This window comes from Nannobrachium achirus (assembly GCF_963921795.1).
Source record: "Nannobrachium achirus genome assembly, chromosome: 13".
Taxonomy (NCBI): Eukaryota; Metazoa; Chordata; class Actinopteri; order Myctophiformes; family Myctophidae; genus Nannobrachium; species Nannobrachium achirus.
The window spans coordinates 17353558-17376044 of NC_137833.1; the positions used below are offsets into that span (position 1 = coordinate 17353558).

The 22487-nt window shown below is 42.3% G+C and overlaps 1 protein-coding gene across 1 annotated transcript in view; it reads left to right on the top strand.

Moving 5' to 3' along the window:
- inpp5a (inositol polyphosphate-5-phosphatase A) overlaps positions 1-22487 on the top strand; it is a 268437-nt gene that overhangs the window by 67433 nt on the left and 178517 nt on the right. Inside the window, exon 2 of the mRNA XM_080740502.1 lies at positions 5306-5347. Within this exon, the coding sequence (XP_080596628.1) occupies positions 5306-5347 (42 nt within the window). The remainder of the gene's footprint in view (positions 1-5305; positions 5348-22487) is intronic.

Here is a 22487-nt window from a genome sequence, read left to right on the forward strand (position 1 = left end):
CACTTCCCCCCCCCCCCTTGTGACGCCCCTGTTATGAGGACATGGCCTTGATGTAGTGAACTCCCAAATCTAAACCACAGGGAAGAGTCCACATTGCACGTTTGAAAGCCTTTTGGATACCTTCCAAACCGAGTAGTTATTTTGTATTTTGTGTCATCTGTTGTCGTTCTATTCCCATATGTGGCCTTGAGGTTACCATAACAAAGGTCACCGGTTCGATCATCACAGTCAGCAGACACAGAGTCCCGTGGAACAAGACACCGTGAACCCCACTTGTACGTCATTCTGGTTTTAATCTTGAGCCGAGTGCTTATCGCGTAAGATCAGTGTCTTCTTCTTGGAAATGAAATAACAGACTTACTGTTTGTTTGATTTCATATTGAGCTATAACAGTGTTTCTCAACCTTTTTTCTGCATGGGTACACTTTTCATGTCCCAAGAATCCATGGGCACACCAACATAATACGGGGGTGTAAATATCATCACTGTCAGGAAGAAACCTTGTATCCCTGCTTTATCATACAAGGCTGTCGCAGGGCACCCCATGAATATTTTTTTAATCCGAGGCACCCCTACATTATAATTTTCACTCCCAGCACCTTATATTTATAGAATATCGTCGTTGTCGGGTGGAAACCTTGTATGTCCAAAACCGTTCGTTTTGTATTTATCATCTATTAAATGTACTAAACTAGTGAAAACAGCAGATCTACAAGCACACAACGCCTCGCACCGTGAGGCGTTGTGTGCTGGCGTTGTGTGCTTGTAGATCGGCTGTTTTCACTAGTTTAAATCATTTTTAAAATGTTAAAATACAATACTGGCTTTCAAGCAGTTTCAAGGGGCACACTTGACCCTTCTCAGGGGCACACCAAAGGTCCCCAGGCACAGTGGGTGAGAAACACTGAGCTATAAGACTATAGTTGTCTCTTCTCGGGGTAGTCATGGCGATTAGGTATTTTGTATGCTTTCTTTTCCTCTCCTGGTGCTGAGGTCATCATCAGGATACTGCACCTTCTTGCTCCAGTGCAGCAGGATTTGTTACACAGGCCAGCACGCAGGGGCGTCACAGTGGGGGGGAATAGTGGGACTGAGTTCTGCGAGCTTGTAGATCTTCTATTTTTGAAAAGTCGTGAAAATCTGAGCAAATCTTTGAATATACATGTATGTATTTTTTAAGCGAACATTTTGCAACTAAAATTTTGCTTCTGGAGGGTCCCTGGACCTACATATTTTGAGATGGGGGTCCGTGGCCAAATACATATCATTTTGGGGGGACCTTCACATGAAAACGTTTGAGCACCACTGACATAGAAACAGGTTTTTCAAAAAACCTTAGAAGGATTTGAAGCATTCAAAGACTTAGCAGATCTACAAGAGTGCCACGCTGTGAGCTTGTATATCTGCTATTTTTCAATAGTTAAAGCACAAATGTGAGTGAATCCTTGTACCCAGGGCCCAGAATTTGGTGTGACACCCCTGCACGGACTGCAGTTCTGTTGGGAGTACTCTTAATATAGGCTAGTCCTGCTAGAGCAAACACACACATGCACGCACGCACGCACACACACACGCACGCACGCACGCACGCACGCACGCACGCACATTAGACCTGGTTATCGACATGGGGAGATCTCTCCTTAAATGGTAGACTGCCCAGGGCTCTGTCTCTTTTTCCACCGCACCAAACGAAATGAAGTCCAGGTCTGTCTGGGAACAGCCTTTTAAAGTGGAGGAGAGAGAGAGAGAAAGAGAGAGAGGGTGTTGGAGAAAGAGAGAGAAAGAGAGAGCAAGAGAGATGAAGGACAAACTCAGAGATGGACGGAAGGAAAGCGAGACAGAAATGGATGGTGTGTGAGAGAGAGAGAGACTGACGAAACAGAGAAATAGAAAATGGAAATGTTGCTACGCATGAGAGATTGCTGATTCTGCAACAATAATTGGAGCAGGCAACTTCTAGTCAGTATGTATGCAGTCAGTGGAACATGGAGATAGATACTCTCAAACATTCCATTGTCTCAAATAAATCATGCCGTAATTTGTCTTTTTTTGTTTCTCTAGTGAAAGTAGTTTTTGAGTGGCTGTGTCCACGGATAGCGATTTGTATTTTATTCACTGATGCCCCGAAAGGTTTCTCCGAAGCACATGGAGCAATTGGTTCAATAACAGTCGTGTCATCTGCATTATTGGTACAAATAGCCTAACCGACATAGCGGATAAAATAATGGTAAACATGAATGCCGGAAAGCAATTCCTTGAGACTGTTCTGGCTGTAGATCTTGAGGAAGAGTCCGCTGTCCGATGTGAGACACCCAGAGTGCTCCTACAAAAAATGCTAGCTGCAGAAGCACTAAAACAGTGGTTCTCAACCTGTGGGTCGGGACCCCCAGAGGGGTCCCCAAATTATTTTTTGGGGTCCCCAGATGATTAGCTTAACTCATTCCCCGCCTCCCCCGATAGTCCCGAGAAATTTTAAATGTCGTTCCCCGCCAGGCCCGATAGTCCCGAGAATTTGCTTTTATATAATGTAATGTTTAATTACACTTTTCTCCAGCCCGTGACAAAATTTGAGCCTTCTGTCTCACACATATCACACATCAAAGTAAGTGTGTTTGAAAAAAAGACTGTAATAATGTATAAATTGCAATCCAAATGTATAAATCTCCCCAACCACAGTTAATTGGCAAAAGACGCATTTGAGCTCAAAAGGCTGGCTGCCGGAAAAAAAAAGAGAAGAAAAAAAAGTGTGAGAACAGCTGTGTGTGTGTGTGTGTGTGTGTGTGTGTGTGTGTGTGTGTGTGTGTGTGTGTGTGTGTGTGTGTGTGTGTGTGTGTGTGTGTGTGTGTGTGTGTGTGTGTGTGTGTGTGTGTGTGTGTGCTTCCCTCCACTGTATCTCTGTTTCAGTGGTCCCTGTTGGACCCCCTGATGGTGTTCAGTCCCATAAAAAACAGTGCTATAGTGAGATCTGCCTCTGCCTCTCTCTCTCTCAAGACACAAAACACACAATTATCGCCAATTTGCCATATAAATGCTTCTAAAACGTACCTGATAATGATGATGGTTGATTTGAATCCACACCCATATATCCAGGCTATAATATTAGTTTTATAATGGTATTTAGTCCACAAACTTCAGTCCACAAACAAGCCATGATCGCCTTTGCAAAGGTGGGGGTCCCTGGTCGCCTTTCTAACAACCAATAAGGGGTCCGTGGGTCCAACGCTTCGCCGACCTCCGCAGAGCAGTGCAGAGTTACATAACATTGTAAAATCAATCAATAAGCCGATCATTTGTTACATAAAGTTCATATGATCCAGTTGCAGGGACAAGTGGTCCCTGTCGATGGGGTCTCACAAAGGGGTCCCTGGTCTCCAGCCAACACTTAGGGAACCAGGTGGGGGACTGGGGGTCCCTGGCCCACGCTCCACCAAAACAAGCGATCAACTACAGCCAACAAGCGATCGATCAACGTCAACAGCCTCGCCTCGTTAGCAAAATGCGTCTGCCCTGCTCTTGCAGGGCAGTGCAGAGGATTTTTTTGGGGCAGGGGGAGACATTTTTCTAACATGTCCCAGAATGTGAAAATAGCAGATCTACAAGCTCTACAAGCTCTCAATGTGTCACAGAGCGATGTGTTGAGCTTGTAGAGCTTGTAGATCTGCTATTTTCACATTCTAGCACATGTTAGAAAAAAGACTCATGCCCCCTTTGATGTCTATTTGTGTGTGTGCACCTGTACAGACCCAAAAACAGCTGAGACCAAAGCAGACATACAGAGACAGAGAGAACGCGCCCCCAAGTGGGGGCTCACACAAATACTCACACAAATACTGCAAAACAGTATGTGAAATTGCTGAGTTTTATGGTCAGACATAGCCAATAAAAATATTTTTCTCTGCATTTTTCTAAACAGAAAATTCTAAAAAAAAATCCTATTACATAATTACATTAGTACACTTATCTGATAATGCCTGAAGCCATAAAGACAAATATCAAGTGAGTTATTCGCTTGAAAATAGATTTTTCACAAAAAGGTCAATAACTCCAGTTTTTTCAATTATAGCTGGATTTTGGTCAAAAATGGCTATTTTGAGATGGCTGCAACTATAGAAAAAAAAGCTTTTTATTTTATTTTTTTATTTTTTGGTGAGACTAGAGGTGGTCTTGTTTCATTTCAGGTACTGTATGACACAAAATACAGAATACAGAATTTAGGAAAAATGTCAATATAAAAAAAATATATAAATTTTTTCATTAAACAAAATGGCAGGGGAGCCAAACAGTCAATGTTAAAATGGCGGCCAATGTGTTAATGTGAAACATTGTTTTCTCACTCAACACTGACAGCAAACATTAACAAACTAACATACAGTTTAAGTGTATAGAGGTTATCTGCACACTTTTAAAGTGACAATTTGGGGACTTTTTAATACCTCTAAAATGATAAATTAAACATTGGCCAAATTGTCAAATGTTAGAGGCAGAAATTGTGAAAATAGACGATCTACATGCTTGCGAGGCGTTGTGAGAATGTAGATCTAAAATTTTTTTGGCAATCACTATTGAGCGTTGGTCGGTTCAAATCTCTCTGATGTTAAGGAGAAGCACACACCCTCTCGTAGCCTTTTTTAGACCCTTAAGCTCCTTACACACAGAATCTGTTTTTGAACAAATAAATACCAAATGGACGACATCCAACATTTAAAACAAACACAGTCTCATTGGACCACAATTTCTGAGTAGTTGCAAGAAGTCAAGTTTTCATTTGAACCCAGTTTAATTCCTGTGTTTAATTTGTAAAAAAGGGTGTGGAAAAAAGTGTGTGCAAAGACCTTTTCGCTTTGTTTGTTTATAATCTAAGATAGATGGGTATTATTGCAAATATTGTTTCAATATACTGTACAGTCAAAACAATTACCTGAAATGTGCAACAATTAACTGAAATGTCATTGCTGCTGCTTTCCTTCAAGAACAAATCAATAATTCAACTTTATTCTGCCTGAATATTGGAGTAGAAAGGGGGTTTGTTGTCGCTGTACAGTGAGTGCCAGAAACATGGGACAATCTCAGGACAGCATTTGAAAGTTAACTTTACAATCTTCTGTTATTGGCAACTCTCCTGACACTATCTCAGTTGCTCTGATGCAACGCAGTCCTTATTATCTAGCACTCTAAAGTTAAAACAAACACGGAGTTATTTGCAAATGGTGTTTGCCTACTTTACGCCCGATGATACGTGCTATATTGGAACAGAATAATGGCTGTAATGACATCATTAAAAGATTGTCTCTTTTTCTCCTTCCAGCCTGACAATCTACAGAAGACATGGCTGAGGGAGTTCTACCAGGTATGTCCTACAAACATGTCTGCAATGCAGCAGTTTGATTCCCCCTCCCCCTTTTCTACTCCATTCTTTTGTCTTATAAGAACTGCAATATGTAGTCTTCTTAACATTGTAATTTATTTTCCCCACACTATTAGAATATAATAACTTTTAAAAGTGTGAAAAACTGATATTATCTGTGGTCATAATGGAGGCATAAGTAGCGGAAGATGCCAATGTGATTCTTATATGAAAAGTCCCTTATAGTCCAACTTTAAAGGCAAAAATGTCATATCCTATAGCTCAATGTCCTCCATCCATATGGAGCGGACTCCTTAGGAACCTCTAAATAGTATTTATTTCATCCTGGGGTTCATCCTGGGGTAACAATGTCTCAGTATTGTGTGCAGGGCATTTTTGTGCAGGGCAGGAATTTCATGGAGGCCATGATGGCCATGGCCGCCGTTGCCCCTCAGTTTGGCCTTGCCCCTAAAAACAATGGCATGACCTGAGGCCACACTGGCCTTAATGCCCCAGCTGACTGTATCACTTTCTCCTCTGTCTCTTTCTTGTCAATATGTAGACAGTAGACACCGGTGTCTCGTTCTTGTCATGTAGACACCAGTGTCTTTTGTTGAGATTCTGAAATCTTAACTCCCCAGAGTCCCCATCTTCAAACCAATCCAGTGACTTTAATTGGTGCAGGGCTGAGCGTGGATCAGATTGTAAATACCATCATGTATCTATTTCACTGCAGATTGCATCACCCCTAACCCTTTAAATTCAACAAATTCTTTCAATGGACTAAGATCTAGTTTTATATGATGGCCTTTCTGCCCTGGCATTTGGCATTTGTGCCCTAAAAAAATGGACAACACCAAAGGCCAAGTGGCCTTGCCCCTAAAATTAAGAAATTCCAGGTCTGGCCACTACAACCACACACGTTTCAACATGTCGAGTTCTATGTATATATAATATATTAATGACATTTCTAAATGTAATACTTGGAAAATGTGGTCTAAATTAACAAGAAGATTGGTACAAGGATTTCCATTGTATTCTGTATCATCTCTCTGACACATCAAGACAACTTTGTTGCACACTGGGCACCGTGTCAGCAGTTTGCTTTGATGTTCAAATTTGAACCCATTTGAAACTGCATGTTTATGCGGAAACCCTACCTACAGTACAGTGACACTCCGTAGTACTCTAGGTGTGCTTTCAGCTGCAAGAATACTGACAGATCGATACATGAGCTTGTTTCATTTGAGAAGTGCTTTGGTGGTACATTATGTACCTTAGATCAGTGGAAAAAAGCATGGCTTTAACAATAACAGTTATTTATTTTCACACTAATATGGTGGTGTCAATTTTTGTGTGTGTGTGTGTGTGTGTGTGTGTGTGTGTGTGTGTGTGTGTGTGTGTGTGTGTGTGTGTGTGTGTGTGTGTGTGTGTGTGTGTGTGTGTGTGTGTGTGTGTGTGTGTGTGTCTGTGTGTGTGTGTGTCTATACATATACACCTATGTGTGTATATACAGTATATTATATCTCAATGCAAGGGTTGATTGAACTGCATTGTGGGATGTCGTGCTCAGTTTCTCCCCTCAAACGAGTGTTTATAAGGCAGAACACTTCAGCTCTGTCATGTTTCGTATCTTACGTTTTCATCTACAAAGGAACTCCTGACAAAACCACAACTCTTTCCACTGGGGCAGGGGAAGTGAGGCGACTGCAGCAGTCACACCAACTACTGCTAGAGAGAGAGAGAGAGAGAGAGAGAGAGAGAGAGAGAGAGAGAGAGAGAGAGAGAGAGAGAGAGAGAGAGAGAGAGAGAGAGAGAGAGAGAGAGAGAGAGAGAGAGAGAGAGAGAGAGAGAGAGAGAGAGAGAGAGAGAGAGAGAGAGAGAGAGAGAGAGAGAGAGAGAGAGAGAGAGAGAGAGAGATGGGGAGTCAGTTTGAGAGAGAGATCGTGAGAGAGCAACGTAGAATGACGTAGAGAGAGAGATGTTAACAGAACAGAATGAGGTGCCAAGCACATGAATAAGGAACAACTGGATTGCATCATTCTTACAACATTATGGCCTTGGTAGATGGCCCAATATTGATGAGTGTGTGTGTGTGTGTTTGTGTCAGTAGTGAGGTAGGGTCATGAACCGTCATCTACTGTCAGTGTATATCAACTATTCAATGATCAGCTACAGGTCAACAGCCAAACAGAGTGGAGTGGAGTCCAGTTCCAATGCACTTGTGACCATACACAAAGACGCACGCACGCTCACACACGCGCACGCTCACACACGCGCACGCACACACACGCACACACACGCACACACACACACACACACACACACACACACACACACACACACACACACACACACACACACACACACACACACACAGTATACTGAACCATGTTGCACCTGTCAACCTGCTACACTACGGTAACATCCTCATGTATTCATTTGTGACTCCCAAGAGTGTAAATAGCAAATGGACTATTTGCCTTCTGGGGGCATTTTGATGCAATGCCACGTTCACCACATATGGAGCGTGTAATCTTAACATCGGTTGACCGGGCGTCAACCAATAGGAAAGACGTGCCGTGGTTGACACCATCTGCCCTGGCTGCATGGCAGACATTTGGCCTGTACGTTTATCTTTTAGATAGTCAACCACTCCAACAACGTACAGTAAGTTACATGAGCTACACACCAGAAAACACACTGCCCACAACCTGCAGGACAACAGGAAAGTGATGCATCTGACGCCTCGGCAAGCACCGCCCCACTTCACATACCGTCACTGTCGGGTAGAAACCTTGTGTCTCCAAGTTTAAAATGTGCAAGTTTTTTCGTAAATTAAACCCCTGTGAGGCATTGTGTGCTTGTAGATCGGCTATTTTCACAATTTTAAAAATGAGAATACAAAACGAACAGTTTTGGAGTTGCAAGGTTTCCACCCGACAGCGACGATATGCAGCATCGTCCCAATCCTTGGAAGAGTGTTTCAATGCTTGCTGTCTACAGTGTAAACGAGCGTCTCCTTGCTTTTTCTTTGCGTCGGGATGTTCAACAGCAAAGATCTTTAGCCTGGCATTGCCAGACTGATTGCATGGGATCAGTCACACATCACGTTATAGAGGAGGCAATGGCAATGCCAGGCATCAAAGCTGAGAAATCCTCAACTTTGCTGCTAGTGCAGTAGCATGCTTCCAATCATATTCATAGCCCCCACTTTAGAGACAGAAATGTTTCTCCCCCTCCGTTAGAGAGAATGGACCACTCTGTATTAAAACCTGGAAATAATGCACTTTGACTTTTTTTTTAAGCTGTTTGCTTATTTATTTAGATTATAAAGATTGCTTGTGTCACTTTACTTTGTTTTCTACAGGTGCTGCACTGCTGCACTTTTTATATGCAATTTTTTGACTAGAAACTCTGCATGTGAAAGTAATGACAATTGGGCAACTAGTCATACTTAATGCCTAAAAATGCATAACGCGGTGACAACAAGACACCGGAGGTGAGATTCTAGTGCCCACATTCCTCCTGCCTGTGTCTGTGTGCTTTGTTGCTGGGTGTACTGTAGTTGCGGCCATTGATCCCTGAGCTCCATGGCTCAAGCTGGCCGTGGAGTAAACCCATCACTCAACACCACTTGTGTTGCAACTGACAGAAACAAACTGCTGTATGTACACACATAGCGAATATGAGCGTTTTAACCTAGCCGTTGTAGATCGATAGACGGACAACAACAAAAGAATCTGGAGTGAGTGGTGGGTGGTCCGTCCAGACAGGATACCTGTTGGAAGTATAGGCCCGACTCACCGCAGGTCATTCACAGCTTGTTTGTAAACTATCTTTTAATCTTAGACAATAAGGTAGGGTGCCGTGATGGAAGTCCAGGGATGCCGCAGAATAATTTGAGAATATTTGGAATGTATCAATATCACTTCAGTTTAACCTCTTATACTTAGTAAAACGGTCCTGAGTTGCACTGTACTACGGTAGGTGTGATCTTTTTCATCCTACAGAACACCTCGTGTATGAGTATCTTCACAAGTCTCTTTACCAAAAATAGCAGATCTACCATAGTGAGGATTAGGTCTTCCTCCTAATCTCACTAATGTTCTGATCTAGAGCCATCTTGCTCATCATTAGATATACTGTAGCTATACTCGACAGCTTGATCTCAGCAGTCCTGTCTTGTGATTTGTCATCTGCAAACACATCTGGACAGGCTCCACTAACACTGTTGTCATTTTCATAGACAGTTGAGTTGGAAGTACATGGGACTTAGACATGTGTCTTTTGGAAAAGGACTAAATTAGCTTGGAACATTGCATATTCTTCCCTTTTTAATTTCCTTGCCCTGTTCAGTGGGTTTAATTAATGTACTCATTAACCCCTTTAAAACTGGGTATATCTTCAGAAATAGTGTCAAATCCTGGAATAGATTCCTTACTAAAAATGTATTCACCAATGTGTTTGTAAAGGTCTCTAGTAACACATCTCACAAAGACTGAAATTCTGTTTCCCTAGGAGAATCCTTGACAGCTGCTGAAAGTTGGGGTCCCATTAAATTAACTATACAGGATAAAACACACCAAAATAAATATGTTTTAAGTAGCATGTGAGCAAACTAGGGGTTTTTCATGATTCTGAATCAAGCATTTGTTTTAAACATTCCTTGGCCAAAAAACTGCCTGACAAAACTATGGTTTAGTGATGAGTCATCACTTTTCAGTAGGGATGGTCCGATCAGGTTTTTTGGAACCGATCACCGAGCACCGATCACAAAAGTTTGATCACCCGATACCGATCAATCACCGATCCGATCAAGTTATTATTTATATATTATTTATATTTTCTAAATGTTAATGTTTGAACTTTAATTAATTAATTCACTCATTCATTTATATATTTGCCTTATAGTTATTTACCAGCATTACTATGTATTTATTATCATAGCAGTAACTAATTATTCCTTCAGCACTGTGGAAATCAATACCCCAAAATGGCCTCAAGTGGGCATACTGAACGGCTGGTTGATCGGATGCACCGATCGGATCGGATCGGTGAATTTACCTTTTGATCTAAACCACAGATTATCGCCGATCACACTTTGATCGGCCCGATCCGATCCATTGCCGATTGATCGGTAACATCTCTACTTTTCAGTTTTGTGGGACCCGTCTTTATCCCAAGGAATGTTTTTTGAGCAAAACAAATGCTTGCAATGGATTCAGGATCATGAAAAAAACCCTAGTTTGACCCCTCACATGCTACTTAAAGCATATTTATTTTGGTGTGTTTTTTTCCTGTATAGTTAGGTCAATGGGACCCCAACTTTCAGCAGCTGTAACGGAGTCTCCTAGGGAAACTGAATTTCAGTCTTTGTGAGATGTGTTAGAGACCTTTACAAACACATGGGTGAAGAAAGTTTTTGGTAAGGAATTTATTCCTGGACTTTTTAAGATATCCCCTTACTACTGTGTCATTTTAGCTTATAGAGAAACGTAAGTTTATCAGAAAACTCTTAGGATCTAGAACATGGTTCTCAAATAGCAGATATACAAGCTCACAGCACTGCATGCAAGCAGTACATATGCTATTTTTACTTACATTAGGTCTTCTCTTTTGGGAGTCTGTGGCCATATATACAGTATTTATCAATTTGGTTGGTTCTCGGCACGACAATGTTTTTGATCTACTGATTTAGAAGGCATTTGTAGAAAGGGCCTCGGGTCTTAATGGGTTAAGGATGTTTAGTCTGTGTCTCTGCAATCTTGCAAAGATGGCAGTATCCCCATGCACAGACAGTGTTTGTCATTGCGTAACTAACAGTATATCATCACAGTGCCTTTTCTGAGAAATGCCCCCCTCCCACCCACACCCCATTCAATTCACCTACTTTGGTCTTGAACGGCACCAAATAAATGAAGTGGGATGCTTGTTCAGGCCTCAGGCCTCAGGTAAACACATTACGCCTCACACACTGTTGCGTAACACAAACATTCATATTCGCTGGATCTCAGGAAATGCCGGTACCATTGATGCGTGACATATGTGTCCCCGACTCACCTTCCAACCAACACACACCCTGACCCACGGTTCCCGTTTAGATTCAAGGGTATACGAGGACAGACAAATACACAAACATTCTGACAAGGACACATTTGTTCAGTTTTAGCGTCCTCTTTTAGGCCCTCTGACATAATGATCGCTTAGAATTTTCTCTTTGTGGGTATAAATGCTCTCTTTTCCATTATTGTTGTGGTTGCCCTGAGAGTGAAGTGACTCTAGAATGTGTGGTTATTTATTTATAAATATTTTTGTTTCTACAGTTCTTGGAATTCTTGGTCAAACCTGTGTAAACCAACTTAAAAGGTTTTCTGCTAATCTCATGTTTTAATTCCTTAAACCAATTTTGACCATTGACTACAGTAAAAACAAATTATTGAATAAATATTTGCCACCATTTGGAAACATATGGACACCGTGGCCATTGTGATCCCCCTTTATTTATTCTAGATAGTGAGACTTTGATGCAATATACCTGGTGTTTAGTAGATATTTAATTATTACCAGAGACCAGATAATGCATTCCATGCCGTACAATGGTAACCATTCATTGTAGAAGTCCCTTTTCATGCAGTGACCATGTGTTACCACGAGCACTGTTGATGATTCATTTTGACATTAAAAAAGAAAAGCAAGTATGTTTTTAAGTAATTTATTTGAATTTTAGTCCCATGGTTACCAGATTCCTAACAAGTACGTTTCTGCATCTAAAGAGGGCAAAGGTTTCCCAAACAATTCCCAAACAAACTCTGCTATTTAAACCCATTTAGGCCTAGAATTATTGAATGCATTAACTGTTGAAAAATAGCAGATATACAAGCTCACACGCAGTGTGAGTGGTATTTGAGGGTTAAAAAAACGTGTTGCGGTAGATTATCTCTATGGCTGTATAATCTATGCAAGGTAACAGTAAGGCCAAAGCGTTCTGGATTCTTAACTATGTGAATAGGATACCATACAAAGTGAGTTTAAGAAAAGTTCAGGAGGACTGTACAGTCACTCATCAAATAATATCATATACTTCCTATCGCTTCAAGGTTTAAAAATAATTTTGTTTAATACAGACATTATTATATGTGTCTGTGCATGTTTGTGCACGCGCGTGCGTGCGTGTGGGTGTGAGAGCACGTCTTGCCTGCATCTGTTGAGGAACTCTGTTTGCATAGCCAGACCAGGCTTACATGCTATAAAGCAAGGGTCTTCAACAGGGGTCCTTACAGTTACTACAGGGGGTCCTCCAAATCTTTGAGTGATAGAAACCTTTTTCTAATTTTTTTATATTAACCACTTGAACCCTAGCGTCCATAATATTATTCTGAGGACTTTAGCCAAAAAGGCGTTGTGTGCTTGTAGATCGGCTATTTTCGGCAAAGAGGTTTGTGTAGAGGGGAAAAAGAGCAGACTAAGGGTCGTTTCATACCGTTATAAGGACCCTAACTAATTTCGGTTCGGGAGTGCTCCCCGACCCGAAATTATTTAGGTTCGGGGGGAGTTCATCCATACTTTCTTAACGGCTATAGTGCCGAAGTCGCTTAAATATTGGAGGTCCGTGGCATGACAACGTTTGTGGCCGATGAATGAGCATTGCAGGGCGGATACATATTTGACTTGCCCTGGCGCTGCTGCACGTTGAATGACTTGAAGTCCAGTGAGTAGCAGGCAGCTCCAGCAGGCAGCAGCACCAGTGACGGGGACCAGTCTCTTCCATAGGTCTCTTTCTCTCTCTCACTCACTCTCACAAACGTCGAAAACATTTAATCTACAAGCTCACATTATAGACGTGCCGCGGCCACCTCTCTTGCTGCATGCATATCATCACGCAGTCACAACTCGTCGTGGACAACACGGAACATTAGCAAAGTTGTGTCTATATGCTTTTCTTTTCTCTTTAAAACGGTCGGCGAGTAGCACTAGCAAGACATGCACCAAAGCTGTGTGTGTGTGTGTGTGTGTGTGTGTGTGTGTGTGTGTGTGTGTGTGTGTGTGTGTGTGTGTGTGTGTGTGTGTGTGTGTGTGTGTGTGTGTGTGTGTGTGTGTGTGTGTGTGTGTGTGTGTGTGTGTGTGTGTGTGTGTGTGTGTGTGCGCGCGCGCGTGTGTGTGTGTGTGTCGCGCGCGCCTCCCAGTCCACCACTCGTCTCCAGAGACGAGAGGCAGCTGTATGTATCCGCTCTGCGATGCCCAACACACGGCCACACAAGCATTTGGAAGTCGGCGTGTCTCCCTCCCAAACGACCGCTGTTTCCTTGGATTTACAGCCGAGATTATGCACTTGAAGCCGGGCTGAATGAATTAGAAGACACCGCTGAGTACCGAAATTAAGTCGGGAGGTCACAACATTTCGTCAGCACCGTAGAGCCGAATTTAGTCGGTTGACGCCCCCCCGAACCGGGAGATGCGAACCATATTTGGGTTCGCCTAGTGCCGAACCGAACTTTGTTAGGCTCCTTATAACGGTATGGATCGACCCTAAGTACTGAGTGAAAGGTCAAGTTTATTATAGTTCCAGTAGTTACAGTAAATATCAGAAAAATACAAATGGACATGAATCCAAAATACACTAATGATTGTGCTGTCAAATAACGAAACTATAAGGAATCTATGAAAAAGCTGCGGGGGTCCCTGCTTCATCTCTCTCTCCACCAAGGCGGTCCTTGGCCTGAAAACGTTGAAGACCCCTGCTGTAAAAGGCTGCAAGTCCACATGTACAGCATGTGTTTGTAGTGAGTTAAAAAAAGGAGAGAGAGAGAGAGAGAGAGAGAGAGAGAGAGAGAGAGAGAGAGAGAGAGAGAGAGATGTGCCCCTGTATGAACTAGGCAGGCAGGCATGCCTCTAGGTTCATGCCAGCTCCGTGAGCGCTGCATGCGCGGCTGCCGCTGCCATGTGACGTCATGGAAACAAGCATCAGACTCTGAACTCGGCGTGGCTGCATGGGAACAACCAGCAGACAGTCAGCCACGCAGCCAGCGCTAGCTCACCGTGGCTCTCTCTCTGCAACACACACACACAATACACTCACTGTGCCACTGTGTCGTATTGTTCCGTCAGTTAGTTTACTAATCAGCCCTGAACTTGTGAACTCTCAGGCTATGATTTTTTTTTCTTTTGTTTAGTTTTTCAGTGTAAAAAAAAAAAAGAAGGGGAAAAAACGACAGACCTAATTTAATTTTATGTGCCAGTGTGTGTGTGTTATTGCATACAGTACAGTCGGGAGAATTATAATGTCTTATACGACACAGTAGATCAGGGGTCTTCAACGTTTTCAGGCCAAGGACCCCTTAGCTGAGAGGGAGATAAAGCAGGGACCCCCCCCCACTACATATTGTATAAAATTGTGTTGCAGATTTTCACAGATTTCATATATGGATTCATAGACTTGTTTGACAGCACTGTCATCAGTCTATGTATGTTACGATTTGTGTTTTTCAGACATTTAACCACTTAACCTCTACACCAAACCTATTTGCCATAAATAGCCGATCTACAAGCTCTCAACAGCTTGCTATCTGCTATTTTTGGCTAAAGTTCTCCTCTAAATAGGGATGCGAGGGTTCAAGTTGTTCATTTAAAATAATTATTCTATCAGACAAAGATTTTGGCTGCCCCCCTGTAGTAACTCTTAGGACCCCCTAGGGGTCCCAGAGCCCCTGTTGAAGACCCCTGCAATAGATCCATGCATCCAGCTGAACCAAATGCTTGGCTAGAATATACAGACTGTACACACAGGCAGTACAATTTCATTGTATTATTATATTCATCTATTGATTGATTCGATGGTTTTTTGTTACACATAATTTTGTTGCTTTATTATGGACTTCTACTTGAACTCGGAAATTGTTGCATCATCCTGCCGAGAATTAATTCCCCACACACATTAAGCCCCTATCGATGGTATCAGTGAAGGAACTACAGTCTAATTGACTTAAATACAGGTTAGAGGAATGAGCTGTCACATTTCTGGTGTGTGTCAGAGCTAACCAGACCATGACTCTACACAGCAACATCCTGGAAAAATGAACCAAAGTTGTTTGACTGGCTTTAAAGGTGGCTCCAACTAGAGAGATGTTGTGCAAGGTTGCCTGCTACTACTTGCTCTCACTCTCTCTCTCTCTCCCCAGGGGTGTCACACCAAATTCTGTGCCCTGGGTACTTTAACCGTTGAAAAATAGCAGATATACAAGCTCACAGCGCGGCACCAAGTGCCACGCTGTGAGCTTGTAGATCTGCTATTTTTGAAAAATCGCGAAAGTTCGAGCAAGTCTTTGAATATTTCAAATCCTTGTAAGGTTTTTTGAAAAACATATTTGTTCTGTGTCAGTGGTGCTCAAACCTTTTCATGTGACGGACCCCCAAAATAAAATGTATTTGGCCACGGAACCCCATCTCAAAATATTTAGTTCCAGGGACCCCCCCCCAGAAGCAAAATTTGAGTTACAAATCACAAATGTCCGCTTAAAGAAATACATATTCAAAGATTTGCACACATTTTCACGACTTAAAAAATAGCAGATCTACAAGCTTGCAGTGTCGCACCGAGTGCCGGGCTGTGAGCTTGTAGATCTGCTATTTTTCAATAGCTAAAGTATAAAATAATTCCAGGCCCCTCCACCTTGGGCCCTAGTAACTCAGTCCCACTTTTCCCCCCCTTGTGACGCCCCTGTCTCTCTCTCCTGTTCTTTAGTGCACGTGTATCTAAAGTGCACTTGGAGCTGTCACATTGTATTCCACTCAGCATAGGGGTGTGACCAGCTCTGTACCTTGTTGGACATTCCTTCATATGCAGCTGGATTTGTACCGTGTACGTACAATCAGGAGTCCTGACCAGGGGCGTCACAAGGGGTAGGAAAGTGGGACCGAGTTACTGGGGCCCAAAATGGAGGGGCCCTAATAACTTTATATCTATTGAAAAATAGCAGATATACAAGCTCACAGCGCGGCACTGAGTGCCGCGCTGCGAGCTTGTAAATCTGCTATTTTTGAAAAGTTGTGAAAATGTGTGAAAATCTTTGAATATATGTATTTTCTAAGCGAACATTTCTAACTCACATTTTGCTTCTGGGGGTCCCTGAAACTAAATATTTTGAGATCGGGGTCCGTGGCCAAATACATATCATCTTGGGGATCCTTGACATAGGTTTCTTGCACACATTTTCACAATTTTTCAAAAATAGCAGATATGCAAGCTCGCAGCGCGGCACTCGGTGCCGCGCTGTGAGCTTGTATATCTTCTATTTTTCAATAGTTAACATTCATGGGGGGCCCGCAGTGAATCCTTGTATCCAGGGCCCAGAATTTGGTGTGACGCCCCTGGTCCTGACCTCAAACCAAATGCCATCATCGGGCCAGGTGTCCCTGTCCTGTCCGGATATGTTTTCACGTAAGCAAAGCAGGGCTATAATTTCCCTGCTCAGAGTGACATGGGACTCCGGTGTGGCGCGGCAGCATTGTAAACAGTGTTTTGCATTGCGTCATGCTGAATTGAGCGATCCCTCAATTCCCTCTCCCCATTTGCATGGGAAACTTCTCCTGGCCGTCACAGGCCAGTGATTTGATTTGTGCAGGTTTTCCACGTCCTACCGCATAGTTTGTGTAACTTGTGCATATTGTAGAGATGCATAATATTGCTGGGGGGGGGCATCAGTGGAGATCATTGATTGGCCTGGCTTACAGGAATTACATTATGGTGCCCCCTGTTGGAGCAGTGCCATCAATACTGCCTTTAAGACCTGGAAAATACTACTACTATTTTGAAGCTATAAAATGTGTTAATATTTGCCTTAATTTGTCTAACTATTTTATACTTTACCTATTGAAAAATAGCAGATATACAGGCTCTGTGCCACGCTGTGAGCTTGTAGATCTGCTATTTTTGAAAAGTAGTGAAAATGTGTGCAACTGTTTGAATATATGTATTTTCTAAGCGAACATTTGTAACACAGATTTTGCTTCTGGGGAGTCCCTGGAACTAAATATTTTGAGATGGCGGTCTGTGGCCAAATACATATAATTTTGGAATTCACTTCACATGAAAAGGTTTGAGCACCACTGACATAGAAACATAGGTTTTTCAAAAAAACCTTAGAAGGATTTGAAATATTCAAAGACAAATTTTCAAGATTTAAAAAAAAATTGCAGATCTACAAGCTCGCAGCGCAGCATTCGGTGCCGCACTGTTTGAATATCTGCTATTTTTCAATAGCACAAAATAATGCGTTCCCAGTCTAAATGGTTCTGGGGCCCGCAGTAAATCATTGTAACCAGGGCCTAGAATTTGGTGCGACACCCCTGGGCGCTATAGTGAATGTTCCACAGACGGGACCGCAATCGAATCAGGCGTCCTCGTTTCATGCCAGTTCACGAGCTCATCCATCTGACCATCTCCGTCCTCCGCCCCTGAGCCGTCTCTGTTTGTCTCGCCTAGATCTTATTTTCCACCCTCCAAATGGGGGACCATGAAAAAGGGACTCAGGCGGTCTGGATTAAGATTAAGATCCATCAAAGACCCTCTGTGTCTCACTGGCAGGCAACCCTTCTTTAAACTTTGGACTGCACCCTTTAACCACTTAAACCCCATTACAAATCGTGCTGTGATGTGATGTGATCTGCTTAACATTATGCTTTTCACAGAATGCTCACCTATTACTGTATGACATGCCCAGAATATTGGCATGTCATGATGTGGTTAAAGATCTAATGTGACATTTATCTGGCAACATATAGGGACATTGATGCATTTCAGAGGCCAGGCTGTGCTACAAATTGAAACTGCATTACATTTTAATAAATGTATTTCAGTTGAGTCCAAGATGCCCAGTCCTATACCGCACTACTGGCAAAATCAGAGTGGGATACAGTATTGTGCTAAACAATAATCAAAATGTGCTGTAGAAAAAAGAAAAGAAAAAAGAAACATAGTCAAAGAATACACTTCGATGACCCACCCATTACATATTCAATAAAAGGTGTAGATCAATAAAAATGCCTTCTTATGTAGGCCATGGAAATGAAAGTAGTTGTATTTGGGGTTATGCCGTGCAGGGACAACACTGTCGCAGCTGTCTTGTTGCACACTTGGCCCACTGGCATCATGTCTCTGCCGCTGTCTGGTTTAACTGATTAGTTATCAGGAGGGAAAATCGGACTTGACTGTACATTTATACATAGCAGAATTGAACAGTCTTGCACACTTTGGTATCAGCTATTGAGAGGAGCTTCTCCACAACATCAAACCCCTGCAGAGCAATAGCAAAAGCTTGTTTGGGCTTTGGGGGTTTGACGTTTGAACTGGTTTCTTTCTTCACTGTGTTTACTCTTGACACAGTTGTTGTCAATTGTTCAATATGATGTAGGCTGCTTCTGTTCTGACCTTTGACTCTGTCACAAGATCAGGCGGTTGGTTCTCCCTGCAGGGCTTGCACTAATGATTTTCCTCTGAAAGATGCCGCCATTGTTTGCTTATTAAAATAAGACTCTGTTGTGTCTCTGAGGCTGAGGAGGAATTAAGCTATACGCGGGGACAGATTCAGCTGTCACCCACGGCAGATATCGTCGTTGTCGGGTGAAAACCTTGTATGTCCAAAACCGTTCGTTTAGCATTTTCCATTTTAAAAATGATTTAAACTAGTGAAAACAGCCGATCTACAAGGACATTGTAGATGTTCTGTTTTCACTACTTTTGTGTGCATGCCTTGTACGATGAAGCTGGGCTTCATCGTACAAAGAACATACAAATTTGAAACTTGGAGATACAAGGTTTCCACCCGACAACGACGATATATAAACAGTGTCAGAATGGAGGGAGAGAGAGAGAGGAGATCAGAAGGCACACCTCGTAATCAAACACGTCCAACGCTGTGTGACATCCGTGTTGAGGGTGACATGTCATGCCATATGGAGATGCTGTCTGTTTGCTGTGCTGGCATCTCTCGCGACCTCTGCAGCAGCTGTCACGACCAGAGTGGAGTTCACTCCGTTTGTAAAGCCATCGTCATAAAAGTGCCTTTTATTTGTATAGCTCTTAATCATTGGTATGTCATTAATCATTGGTATGACATTTTTGTCTCACCATGTCGAGCAGGATTTTCTGTTTGTGCTGCTTAATTTCAATTTGTATGAGTAGTTTGCCCTTTGCCAAGGTTAAGTATGGTTATTTAATGTTTTGTGATTATGGACGGTAGATGAACTTCATTTTAATGAATTGACCTGTGTGCAGAATCTTGTTTGCCAAAGCTGTTTTACTGCTTGGAAAGACAAATAGAATCTGCTCAATTAACGTGCGTGTGTCAACACGTGCATTATCTCTCTGTACACACAAAACACCAGTGGTGAAAAAAGTACTCAAATGTTGTACTTAGTAGAAGTACTCCGTTACAAGTAAAAGTCCGGTATTCAAAATGTACTTGAGTGAAAGTATAGGCATCAAAATATACTTAAAGTACCAAAAGTAAAAGTATAAAATGTTTGAAAATAGCTGACGCATTGTTAGCTTGTAGATCGGCTATTTTCAAATAGCCTAGGTATAAAATTGGGCTAAAGTGAATTAATGTATGTTTTATAGTACTAGAAGCTTCGGGCGGCCCAGCGTCTAGTCGGCGACCTGGCCAACTCGGAACAATGTAAATAGGGAATGAATGCCCCGCCCTTTAATGCAAACCCCATTATACCTGTTTTCATAGGACCCGTTTTGACCATTTGTCTGCCTGTGTCCATTTTTGCCCATATATGGAGATATCTGTATCTGTCTGTCGGTGACCATTTTATGTCCATATATGGAGATCACTGCAGTTATAGTTCTGGGTCCATTTTATGCCCATATATGCCCATATATGGAGATATCTGTCTATCTGCATCCATTTTATGCCCATATATGGAGATCTCTGTATCTGTCTGTCTGTGTCCCTTTTATGCCCGTATATGGAGATCTTTGTGATTCTGCATCCATTGTATGCCCATATATGCCATATATGGAGATATCTGTTTATCTGCGTCCATTTTATGCCCATATATGAGATTTCTGTCGCTTTTTCAAACAATCGTGGGTCGGGTCGGGTTGAGGCCGAGCACTGCACTACCTGCTGCGGTGGGGAACGCACGTGCCGAATTTCGGAAAACTATGCATAGGAACATCAGAATACGTAACCATGGCATTTTTTGTTGACTCATGTGTTGTATGCCCATATATGGATATCTCTGTATCTCTCCGCATAAGGAGATTCCGAACGTTTCGCTATGGAGATCTATGCATAGGAACATCAGAATACGTAACCATGGCATTTTTTGTTGACTCATGTGTTGTATGCCCATATATGGATATCTCTGTATCTCTCCGCATAAGGAGATTCCGAACGTTTCGCTTGTATGCCCATATATGGACATCTCTGTATCTGGAGATCTATGCATAGGAACATCAGAATACCGAACGTTTCGCTATGGAGATCTATGCATAGGAACATCAGAATACGTAACCATGACATTTTTTGTTGACTCATGTGTTGTATGCCCATATATGGATATCTCTGTATCTCTCCGCATAAGGAGATTCCGAACGTTTCGCTTGTATGCCCATATATGGACATCTCTGTATCTGGAGATCTATGCATAGGAACATCAGAATACGTAACCATGGCATTGTATGCCCATATATGGATATCTCTGTATCTCTCCGCATAAGGAGATTCCGAACGTTTCGCTATGGGTTGTATGCCATATATGGATATCTCTGTATCTCTCCGCATAAGGAGATTCCGAACGTTTCGCTTGTATGCCCATATATGGACATCTCTGTATCTGGAGATCTATGCATAGGAACATCAGAATACGTAACCATGGCATTTTTTGTTGACTCATGTGGTGTCAGAATACGTAACCATGGCATTTTTTGTTGACTCATGTGTTGTATGCCCATATATGGATATCTCTGTATCTCTCCGCATAAGGAGATCTGGAGATCTATGCATAGGAACATCAGAATACGTAACCATGGCATTTTTTGTTGCCTCATGTGGTGTCAGAATACGTAACCATGGCATTTTTTGTTGACTCATGTGTTGTATGCCCATATATGGATATCTCTGTATCTCTCCGCATAAGGAGATTCCGAACGTTTCGCTTGTATGCCCATATATGGACATCTCTGTATCTGGAGATCTATGCATAGGAACATCAGAATACGTAACCATGGCATTGTATGCCCATATATGGATATCTCTGTATCTCTCCGCATAAGGAGATTCCGAACGTTTCGCTATGGGTTGTATGCCATATATGGATATCTCTGTATCTCTCCGCATAAGGAGATTCCGAACGTTTCGCTTGTATGCCCATATATGGACATCTCTGTATCTGGAGATCTATGCATAGGAACATCAGAATACGTAACCATGGCATTTTTTGTTGACTCATGTGGTGTCAGAATACGTAACCATGGCATTTTTTGTTGACTCATGTGTTGTATGCCCATATATGGATATCTCTGTATCTCTCCGCATAAGGAGATCTGGAGATCTATGCATAGGAACATCAGAATACGTAACCATGGCATTTTTTGTTGACTCATGTGGTGTCAGAATACGTAACCATGGCATTTTTTGTTGACTCATGTGTTGTATGCCCATATATGGATATCTCTGTATCTCTCCGCATAAGGAGATTCCGAACGTTTCGCTTGTATGCCCATATATGGACATCTCTGTATCTGGAGATCTATGCATAGGAACATCAGAATACGTAACCATGGCATTGTATGCCCATATATGGATATCTCTGTATCTCTCCGCATAAGGAGATTCCGAACGTTTCGCTATGGGTTGTATGCCATATATGGATATCTCTGTATCTCTCCGCATAAGGAGATTCCGAACGTTTCGCTTGTATGCCCATATATGGACATCTCTGTATCTGGAGATCTATGCATAGGAACATCAGAATACGTAACCATGGCATTTTTTGTTGACTCATGTGGTGTACGTGATCTCAGAGCCTTTTATGAAGTGATGTCACAATGAGTCAGCGCTTGCGCCGATTTCCTCTGGAACAGCCTGATGTCAACAATCAGCTCCGCATAAGGAGATTCCGAACGTTTCGC